The 11790-nt window shown below is 44.9% G+C and overlaps 1 gene segment (V, D, J or C); it reads left to right on the forward strand.

Annotated features, from left to right (window-relative positions):
- The first annotated feature begins 1329 nt into the window (after positions 1-1329).
- On the forward strand, positions 1330-10987 carry LOC140479530 (immunoglobulin kappa light chain-like). The segment is given in 5 exon segments: positions 1330-1392; positions 1579-1879; positions 2149-2155; positions 2360-2408; positions 10509-10987. Coding segments are annotated over 5 exon segments (735 nt in total).
- The last annotated feature ends 803 nt before the right edge of the window (positions 10988-11790 follow it).

Genomic DNA, 11790 nt, shown 5'->3' on the forward strand with positions numbered 1-11790 from the left:
GGAAAGATAACAGTTGGAGGCTTTTAATTGAAGTGAGAGAGGGAGCGAGTGACAGAGACAGAGAGATGGAGAAACAGAGATTATGAGATGGAGTGAGAAATCATCAGTGAGTTGGAGGGAGTTACTATGAGACAGAGTGTAAGAAAGAGAGAGAGAAAACATGAGAGATTAACAGTGGAGGAGAGAGAGGTAAAGAGAAAGATGTGGCAGATGTGAGACAGAGAGAGAGGGACAAGTCTTGTTCATCACACTCTGGGAAGGATGTGACTGTACTTGAGAGGGTACAGGGGAGATTTCCCAGAATGCTGCCTGAATCTGAGCTTTGAGAAAAGATTAGAAAGGTTGGGGTTGTTTTCCTTGGAGCAGTGAAGGCTTAAAAGAGACCTGACAGAGAGGGATAAGATTATTCGGAGCAGTGATAGGGTGGGTAGGAATGCACTTTTTGCATGAGACAAGGACTCAATAACCTGGGACAGAGATTAAAGGTAACACAGACATGGCCACATAGAAACTGCTGCAGGAGTTGGCCATTCAGCCCTTTGAATCTGCTCTGTCATTCAGCATGATCATGGCTTATCCTCTATCTCAAAGCCATATTCCTACTTTCTCCCTATTCCCTTCATGCTGTTAAAATGCAAACAATTATCTCTCTCTTTTTCTTGAATATATTCAGTTCTTTATTCTCCACAGCCTTCAGTGAAGACAATTCCACAGGTTGACCACCCTCTGAGTGAAGAAATGTTTCCTCATCTCAGTCCTAAATGGTCGACCTCGTATTCCTCTGAGAGTGTGTCCCCTGGTTCGAGACTCCCCAACCAGGGGAAACCTCCTCCCTGCCCAGCCCTGTTAGAATTTTATACATCCATCTGAATTCGAGTGAGTCCAGGCCCAGTCAAGTTCGAGAGGGAGAGAGGAGAGTTGAGGAGAACTGTTTTCACCCAGAGGTGGTGGGAGTCTGGAACTCACTGCCTGAAAGGCTGGTTGAGTCACAAGCTCTCGTGACATTGGATCAGTGTTTAGATATTCCCTTGTGTTGCTGTAACCTCCAGGATAATGGGCCAAGAGCTGGAGGATGGGATTAGTGTCATCAGATCTTTGTTTAACAGCACAGATACAATGGGCCAAATAGCCTCATTCATTGCCGTTCACATCAATGACTCTGAGACGGAGAGAGAGAGAGAAAAGGAAGTGCGAGGGACTGATTGATGTGGCTCTCTCTGCCTGATGCCATTTACATACTGAGGAACACCCAGTCAGACTCTCACAGGCTGCAGCTTTATAAAGCAGAGCCTAGTGAAGGGAGAGTTTATCAGGAACCAGGCACAGGGACAGGAGCACACACCATGATTTCACACATCCAGCTGATCTGGCCCCTGGTATTCTGTGTCGCAGGTACAAATCTCTCTCCTTCCACCTTGAATCTTTCGCTGCTCTCCATTTCACTCCAATTCCATTGACTTGTGATTGAAGGGAAAATGCTGAAACCAGAGGAATGCTCAGTGTCTCCGACAATCTCTCATTTGACAGGCTCTTTCTGTGACAGTTCTGACTTCACTGTGTTTCTCTCTGACCCCTCAGGTATCAGTGGGGACATCATCATGAGCCAGTCTCCCCCGGTGCTGTCAGTTGGACTGGGCCAGACTGCAACCATCACCTGTACGGCCAGTCAAAGCATTAGCAGCTACCTTGCTTGGTACCAGCAGCGAGAAGGTCAGAAACCCTCTCTCCTGATCTATGCTACAACAACTCGATACGCAGGAGTCTCCAATCGATTCACCGGCAGTGGATCAGGGACCAGTTTCACCCTGACAATCAGCAACGTTCAGAATGAGGATGTCGCTGACTATTACTGTCAGCAGTACAACAGCTGGCCTTCACAGTGATACAGATCCGTTAAAAAAAAAGCTCAATACACACAGCACCAACTCCTGCACTGATACATCCCAGAATAATATAAAATGTATAATACTGGACACACACAGTACCACCTCCTGAACTGACATATCCGACAGTTAGATATAAATGAAACTGAACAAATTACCCCATGCCGGGATTGTCACTGTCCACGACACACTCCAGTCCCTGTGGTGTCCACCGCTCACTGAAGGCCTCAAGTTTCCCTCTTACACTCCATGGTCACATGTGAAGTGCAGCTGCAAGATTTAACATCGAATTTCACAACTCTCCCAAGCCCAGCTACACACAACCCAGAGAGACAGAGACAGAGACACAAAGGCACATGAATGAGGGAGAGACAGAGAGGGGCAGAAAGAGGGTGAGAGTGAACGAGAGACTGGGAGAGGTTGAGAGTGATGGGGGGAAGCAGAGAGCAGAGGGTTTTGTACAGCCTCTCCACTAGGAGCTCTCACTGTGGCTTACATTCGGTAAAGGAACCAAGCTCAGACTGAGTAAGTAAATCTTAATCCTCCATTAATATCCTTTTCAATACTGGAATACACTTTCTAAAATACAGTTGCTGAATTGTTGAAGGTGTTAGTGGGGAGCTGCAGTGAATGAAATGGTTGATTGAGGAGCACAGTGTCTAAAAGGGTGTCCAGCTGCATTTCTTTAGTTCCATTGCTCCCTTTAAGCAGCAAGATATAAGTCAGTCAGTTTTACTCACCGTGTGGAGGAGCTCTGTCCATTTGCAGCCTGTGGTCCCATTCCTGCAGCATGGAGTGAAATCAGTGAGTAGCCTCCTGCCAGTCTCAGTGTGACGGACACGGGCAGAGTTTGATGTGAGCTCTGGCTCCCTGTCCCAGTCTCTGATCTCACTGACCTCAGCAGCAGCAGCAGCAGCAGCAGCAGCAGCACAGTGAGACACTGAGCTCCCACCTCCCCCAGCTTTAACTCTGCTCAATCACACATTCACAGAATTGTTACAGTACACAAGAAGGCCATTCTGTCCATTCTGTCTGTACTGGCTCTCTGAATGAGCAATTGACTGAGTGTCATTCTCCTGCCTTCTCCCTGTCACCCTGCACATTGTTCCTTTTCGAATAACAGTCTCATTCCCTTCAGAATGTTTCAATTGAATCTGCCTCCTCCACACTCTCAGGCAGTTCTTTCCGCACGTTAAACACTCACTGGCCGAAAATGTTGTTTCCCATCTCACTTTTGTTACTTTCCCCAATTACTTTCGATCTGCGGTCTCTCAGTCTCAATCCTTTCTCAATTGGGAACATTTTCTCCCTATTTACTCTGTCCAGGCCCCTCCTCGTTTTAATCCCTCGAACAAGTCTCCTCTCAGCTTTCTCCAAAGAAGACAGTCCCAAATTCTCCAATCAAACTTCATATCTGATATTCCTCATCCCCGGAATGATCTTTGGGATTTTTTTTTGCCATTTCTACAAAACGTCACCTCCTTCCTGAATTATTCACATTTTCTATGACTCTCATGATTTTGTAAACCTCTACAAGGTCACTCCTCAGACTCTTACGCATCAGAGTAAAAAGTCTCAGCTTTTCCAGCCTCCCATAGTCATGGTGTCATACAGCATGGAAACAGATCTTTCAGTTCAACTTGTCCATGCTAACCAAATATCCTAAACTGACCTCATCCCATTTGTCAGAATTTGGTTTACATCCCTCGAAAATCTTCCTATCTGTGTACCCGTCCCAATGTGTTTGAAATGCTGTAATTGTATCTGCCTCCAACACTTTCTCTGGCAACTCGATCCATCTACATTCCACCCTCTGTGTGACAAGTTACCCCTCAGGTTCCTTTTGAATCTTTTGCCTCTCACCTTAAACCTACGCCATCTTGTTTTGTACTCCCTTTCCCAAGGAAAAGACCTTAGATATGCACCCTGTCCATGCCCCTCATGGTTTTATACACATCTATAAGGCCATCCCTCAGCCTTGAATTGCTGCAGGAAATATAGCCCCAGTTTCTTCAGCCTTTCCCTTTAGCTCAACCCCTCCAAATCCTGGCCATTGTCCTTGTAAATCTTTTCTGCAGCTTTTTAAGTTTAACAACATCCTTCCTATCACAGAATGATCAGAATTGTTCACATTATTGCCAAAGTGGCCTCACCAATCTCCTATACAGCTGCTCCATAGGATGTTTCAACTCCTGTACTCAATGCAGTGACCAGTAAAGGCAAGTATACTCAACACCTTCTTCATCAACCTGTCTTTCAAGGAATAATGCACCTGAATCTTCACCCCTAGGTCTCTTTGTTCAGCAACACTCCACAGGGCCCTACCATTACATGTACAAGTCCTGCCCGAGTTTGCCTTACCAAAATGCAACATCTCACATTTACCTAAACTGAACTCCATTTGCTACACCTCTGCCCACTGCCCCATCTGATCAAGGTCCTGCTGTACCCTGAGATGATTTTCTTCACTATCCACTGTCCCGCCAATTTTGATGTCATCGACAAACTTACTGAAACTCTTATATTCATATCCAAATCATTTCTTTAAATGACAAAAGCAGTGAACCCAGCACCAATGGCTGTGGCACACAGCTATTCACAGATCTCCAGTCTGAAAAGCAACCTTTTAAACATCACTCTCTGTCTCCTATCTTCAATTCAATTTTTTTAACCCCAATGGCTCACTCCCTCTGGATCCCATGTGGTCTAACCTTACTAACCAGTCTATCATGTGGAACCTTGTCAAACACTTTTCTAAAGTCCATATAGACAATGTCTACTGTTCTTCCTTCATCAATCTTCTTTGTCACCTCCTTAATCAAATTCAGCAGACATGAATTCCTATGCATAGAACCACATTGATTATCCAAAGAATGTAAATCCTATCCCACAGAATCCTCTCCAATATGTTCCCCAGCACTGACATCAGGCTCACTGTTCTATAGTTCCCTGGCTTTTCCTTACAGTCTTTCTCAAAATATGGCATAACATTAGCAAACCTCTCTGGTTCTCCAGCAAATTACCCATTGTTGTCAGTGATACACATATCGCAGCAAGGGGCCCAGCAATCTCTTCCCTAGTTTCCCACAATTTTCTGGGATACACATGATCAGGTCCTAAGGTTATCTATCTTTATGTATTTTATGATCTTTTGCGTCTCCTCATTTGTGTGTGGTCTCTTTTCAAGTCATCACTATTTCTGTAAATTCCCCAGCATTCTCCACAATAAGTACTGACCTGAAATATTTGTTTGGATCTCACCCATCTCTTGTGTCTTACCAAAATACAGCACTCACATTTATCTGAATTAAACTCCATCTGCCATTCCTCAGCCCACTGGCCCAGTTGATCAAGATTCCATTGTATTCTTAGACAGCCTTCTTCACAGCCAATGATGAGATTAGATTCTCTACAGCGTGGAAACAGGCCCTTCGGCCCAACAAGTCCACACCGATCCTCCGAAGAGTAACCCACCCAGACGCATTTCCCTCTCAGTAATTCATCTAACACTATGGACAATTTAGCATGGCCTATTCGCCTGACCTGCACATCTTTGGACCATGGGAGGAAACCAGACCACCCAGAGGAAACCCACGCAGACACTGGGAAAATGTGCAAACTCCACTCACCCAAGACTAGAATCGAACCTGGGACCCTGGTACTGTGAGGCTGCAGTGCTAACCATTGAGCCACCGTACAGCCCCACCAGAGCCACCCCTGAGCCACCGATGCTTCCTGAAAATTCACCTGAACACACTCTCGCAACTCTGGCCCCTCTCTGCCCATTACACTGCTGCTACTCCAAAATATATTCAGAAACTAAAGACCCCCGTTCTCATCATTCTCATCGGAATTCTGAACTGAATCCTGGTTGGAGAGTGGGATGCACTCAGGGGATTTCTGTACTAGCTGCCTAGTCCTTTTGGACTGTCTGCTGCTCCCCCATCCCTCTCTCCCTGCATACTCTGAAGCTGCAGAGTAACCACATCTAGAAACGTGCTCTCCACGGAGCTCTCAGCCTCACGGACGCTCTGCACTGACACCAGCTGCTGCTTAAGCTCCGAAACCTGGAGCATCAACTGCTGTACTCATGGTATTCTAGGAGCAGGGAAACATTCTGAAGTTCCCATATGGATGCACACTCTTTCTACTCTTGGATTATCTCTTTGCAGAGTTCTGATGACAAACAGCTGCAGCAGGGCTCACAGTCCAGTGGGTTCAGTGTTCCAGGGTTTAGGGGAAACTCTCCAGAAGTCTTTAAGAAATAGGAGCAGAAATCAGCCATTCAGCCCATTTAATCTGCTCTTCCATTTGATCTTGGCAGATATGCTTCTCATCCCCATTCTCCTGCCTACTCCACAGGAACATTCGATCCCCTTAACAATCATGAACCGACCTATCTTTGTCTTAAATACACTCAGTGACTTGGCCTCCACTGCCCTCTGTAACAATGAGTTCCACAAATTCACCACCCTCGGCTGAAGAAATTCCTCCTCATCTCAGCTCTAAAGGGTCGGCCCTTCATTCTGAGTCTGTGCCTTAGTTACCTAGTCTCTCTTGTATTTGGAAACATCTTTTCTGCACCCACTCTATCCAGGCCTCTCAGTATTCTGTAAATTTCAATAAGGTCCCTCTTCATCCCTCTAAACTCCATCAAGTACAGACCCAGAGTCCTCAACCACGCCTCATATGAAAAGCCTTTCAACCCCAGGATCATTCTTGTAAACCCCTTCAATACCAGCACGTTGTTTCTTAGAACATGGGTCCCAAATCTGCTCATAATATTCCAAATTCAGTCTGACCAGAGCCTTACATAGCCTCAGCAATACATCTCTGCCCTTGTATTCTAGCCATATTGAAATGAATGCTAACATTTCATTTGCCTTCCCAAGCACAAACTGAACCTGCCTGTTAACCTTAAGAGAAACCTGAATGAGGTTTGTGCTTTAGACCTCTAAAGGCTTTCCTTATTTAGAAAATACCTCCACACTCTGACTCCATTGATTCCTGAAAGATCATCACCAATGTCCCCATAATCTCCTCAGTGATCTCCTTCAGAACACACTGGTGTAGTTCATCCAGTCTGGGTGAGTTATCCACATTCAGACCTTTCAGCTTCCCCAGTGCCTCCTCCTTAGTGATGGCCAATACAGTCACCTCTGTTCCCTGACAGTCTTGAAGTACTAGGACATTGCTGGTGTTTTCCATTTTGCAGACTGATGTAATGTATGGATTCAATTCCTCTGCTTTGTCTTCATTTCCTGTTATTCTTTTTCCAATGTCTATTTCTGCCTCCCTCTTCATTTTTATATATCTGATGAAACTCTTGCAATCTTCTTTTATATTACTGGTTCGCTTGCCCCCACATTTCACCTTCTGTACCCTGAATGTTTTTCTTAGTTATTCTCTGCAGGTTTTTAAAGACTTCCTAATCCTCTGGCTTCCCACTATTTTCCACCACATTGTATGCCTTTTCCTTTTGCTTTTAAGCTGTCCTTGACCTCTCTCATCAGCCATGGTTGCCTTGTCCTCCCCTTAGTCTGTTTCTTCTTTTTCAGGAGGAATTCCTGCTCTGCTTCCTGAATTACACCCAGAAACTCTGCTGTTTGCTGCCCTGCCATCTTACCTGCTCGGCTCCCCTTCCAATCAACTCTGGTCAGCTCCTTCCTCATGTCTTTGTACTTACCTTTACTCAATCGAAATGCTGTTTCATCTGATTGCAGCTTCTCCCTCTCAAACTACAGTGGGATTTCTATCATATTATGGTCACTTATCCAGAGGGATACTTTCATCTTCAGCTCATTAATCAAATTGGCCTCATTACAAATCACTGAATCCAAAACTGCCTGTTCCAAATGATCAACCACAAGCTGTTTCAAAAACCATCTCGTAGACATTCCCATGAAATCCTTTTGTTGAGATGCGCTACCCGGTCCACCTATACATTGATGTCTGCCATAACATTTTGTATATGGTTTTCTGTCTCCAGCTCCAAACTTCCAGCTCAGCACTGTCTCCATAACTTATCCTACCTGCCTATCTTCTTTTCCACCTATGCACTAATTCCTCCCACCCACTATTATACTCAACTATTGAACTTTATGCTACTTTGTCCCCACCCCCACCCTCCTCTCACTTTTCTCTCCACCCTTCAGGCCTTCTGCCTTTATTCCTGATAAAGGGCTTTTGCCTGAAACGTTGATTTTACTGCTCGTCGGATCCTACCTGAACTGCTGTGCCACTCTAATCTAGAATCTGGTTTCCAGCATCTGCAGTCAATATTTTTACCCTTTTCTGTCTCCTGATTGATTTTCTTCCCCACACCCTGGTTACTGCTTGGAGACCTGAACATAACTTGCATCAGATTCTTTATTTCTTGCAGTTCCTCAACTCAGATTCTGCACCTTCTGACTGTATCAATTCTTGCTATTGATTTAAAGTCATTTCTTATGAACAAGGCAACTCTTGCCCCTCTCCTCATCTGACTGTCCTTTTGATAGGACAAGGATCCTTGGATATTTAGTTCCCAACCTGGATCCCCTTACATCCATGTCTCTGTGATACCCACAACATCGTACCTACCAGTTTCAATCTGCACTACAAGCTCATTGTGTACACTGTGTGCATTTAAGTACAACACCCTCAGTCCTGCATTGATTGCCCTCCTTCCCATCATTGTCCCCTTACCTGCTGTGCTTTATGTTCGACACCTGATCCATTCCACACTCTCTGTCCTATTAAATCTTCTAGAATCTTGAATAATCTCTCCTGAGCCCTCCTCCACTTCAACTAGTTTAAATTCCTTGGAAACAAAATTTGCCTTGATTTGTGACATCATTTTCCTACCTTACTCGGAATGTTTTGTGCATTTACACACAAAGTCTTTAAGTTTGATCTATTATTGATTTTCCCTGCACTTTTATGGTTCCTTTGACATTTGAAAATTCGGTCCTTTCCGTTTATTTTCAGTTCACAATCAATCCCATCACTAACCAGTAATCCTTTCTTCTCCTTGACCTTCCATCTTCTCATTTTCCATCCATCTGAACCAAATTACTTTCTCTTTGGGTTGAGTTCAGGACAATATTTATTCTTGAACCAAAATCATGAAGAATGCTTTTTGATCTCATTGCTTCCAGTGGGATCTTGCTGTGTAGAAATTGGCTGCCCCATTCCTGAAATTGCAAAATTAACTGGTTTCCAAACAAAATGTAAATGTTTCGGGAGAGCCTGAGCTGCTGAGGGCTTGATTGAAACACATGGAGATGTACAGCACAGAAACAGACTCTTCGATCTGACTCATCCACGCCAGCCACAGAGACATAGAGTCATGGAGTCAGAGAGATGTACAGCACAGAAACAGACCCTTCTGTCCAACTCATCCATGCCGAACAGATAATCTAAATTAATCTAGTCCCATTTGTCAGCATTTGGCCCATATCCTTCCAAACCCTTTCCTATTTATATACCCATCCAAATGCCTTTTAAATGTTATCATACCAGCCTCCACCACTTCCTCTGGCAGCTCATTCCAAAAATGTACCACCCTCGGCAGGAATACGTTATGCCTTAGTTCCCATTTAAATCATTCTCCTGATACTTTCCACCTATGCCCTCTAGTTCTGGGCTCCTTCACTCTGACCAAAATATCTTCTTGTTTCACTTGATCAATGCCCCTCATGATGTTAGAAACCTCGAGATGGTCATCCCTCAGCTTCCAGTGATCCAGGGAAAATAGCCTCAGCCGATTCAGCCTCTCCCGATCACCCCAACCCTCCAACTTGGCAACATCCTTGGAAATCTTTTCTGAACTTTTTAATGTTCCCAACATTTTTCCTACCGGAGGGAGACCAGAATTCCAGACAGTATTCCAAAAGGGGCCAAACTAATGTCCTATAGAGGTGCAACAGCTCTCAACTCCAATTCTCAATGCATTGCCCAATAAAGAAAAGCATGCCAAATGACTTCGTCACCCCACCCCCCCTCCACCACCCCCCCCGCCCCCCTCACCACCCCCCACCTACCTGCACCTCGACTTTCAAGGAACTAATCTTTTTTGGGATGAGTCTTTCAGTCGTCATTTTTCTAATCACCCTGTTCAGAAACAAACTTCTTGCTTTCACTCTCAACTAAAAATAAGATAAAGGAGGTGATGATTTAATGGCACTATCGCTGAGCTGTTCATCCAGAGATCCAGATTAATGTTCTAGGGGCCAGGGTTGGAATCCTGCCACAGCAGATGGTGGAATGTGAATTCAGTTTTAAAAATCTGCAATTAAGAGTCTAATGATGACCATGAAACAATTGTTGATTGTCAGGAAAAAGCCATCTGATTCCCTGATGTCCTTTAGGGAAGGAAACTGCCATCCTTACCATGTGACTCCAGACCCACAACAATGTGGTTGAGTCTAAACTGCCCTCTGGGTGATTAGGGATGGGCAATAAATGCTGATCCTATCAGTGACACTCACATCCCAAGAAGCAATTTGAACAATGCCTGTTTATTTATGGGGTTTGTTAGATATTGGCTACAAATGTTCAAATGGATTGTTTTGCCAGTGAATGTTCTGAGAGTTAAAATCCCTTCGAAGAGCAGGGATTAAAATTGTTTCCCTTGTCTTTCAGGCTGTGACAACTCTCAGCCCAATCTGACCCTGCTGCCTCCCTCCCCGGAGCAGGTCAATACCAAGGGCACTGCCATCCTGGTGTGCCTTGCCAATCACTTCTATCCCGATGAGCTGGAGGTGCAGTGGAAGAAGGACGGTGCAGTCATTTCGGACGGGGTTCAGACCAGCAACTACCTGCGAGCTTCGGACAGCACCTACAGTGTCAGCAGCCTGCTGACCCTCTCTGGGTCTGACTGGGAGTCCAACGCTCGCTTCTCCTGTGCCCTCACCCACGTGACCCTCCCCTCTCCCCTCAGCAAGAGCATCAGGAGATCAGAATGTATGTAGAGTGTTCAAAACAGTCCACAGAGGAGACACAACTTTAAATAGAACAGGGCTGAGCTGCCAGGACGAAGGTCATTGTCAGCGCTGAATTTCAACTCTCTTCGTTCTCAGGACTGCTCAGAGCCACGTCTGAATTTCAGGGGTTAAGGCAGTTCATTGAGACAGTGTTGAGACAGCTTTATGCTGTGTCAAACCACATGCTGTCCCTGTCCTGGGAGTGTTTGATGGGGACAGAATTGACTTGTGATGCCAATTAAAATCTCTTGAAGTTGCTGAAGACTGTCAGCTGTACCAAAACAATGTGAAGCTCAGAAGTCTCTGCTTTATTAAACCTGATCTCCTTCCTGCTCAGCCGCCAGTTCCAATTTAAGGTTTTATCACTGTTTGAAGGGACAAGATTCTCATGTTATTGAGAAAACCCCCACAAGTGTTTTCCTCAAGCTCCAATGTGGCTGTGAATTTGTGCAGCTTCCTCTGTCTGGGCTGTGAATTGCAGTCTGTTTTCTATCAATGTCAATCTGGAAAAGGGAATAAAGATGAAGAAGACTCAGTCTCTGTGTCTGTGTGCTTTGAGGATTGACCATTCCATTCAGCTGATTGGCTGCATTTCAGCATGGCATTGTCACAATTGGCTAATTGGCCTGTCAATCAATGACACATCCATTGCAGAGGATACTGACAGCCTATCATCAATCACTTTCAAATGATCCCTTTGATCTAGAATCATTGGAAGTTACAAGATTCCAAACAGATATCCATTAATGACCACATGGATCATCTCTGACACCTCCCTCCCCTTCCTGGATCAATCCATCTCCATTAATGATGACGACCGACTTGACGCTGACATTTTTTTACAAACCCACCAACACCGAAGATTCCACCTCTTCCCAACCTACCTCTTGCAAAAATGCCATCCCATATTCCCAATTCCTCTGCCTCCACCATATATGCTC

This window comes from Chiloscyllium punctatum, chromosome 7, assembly GCF_047496795.1.
Source record: "Chiloscyllium punctatum isolate Juve2018m chromosome 7, sChiPun1.3, whole genome shotgun sequence".
In the NCBI taxonomy this organism is placed as follows: Eukaryota; Metazoa; Chordata; class Chondrichthyes; order Orectolobiformes; family Hemiscylliidae; genus Chiloscyllium; species Chiloscyllium punctatum.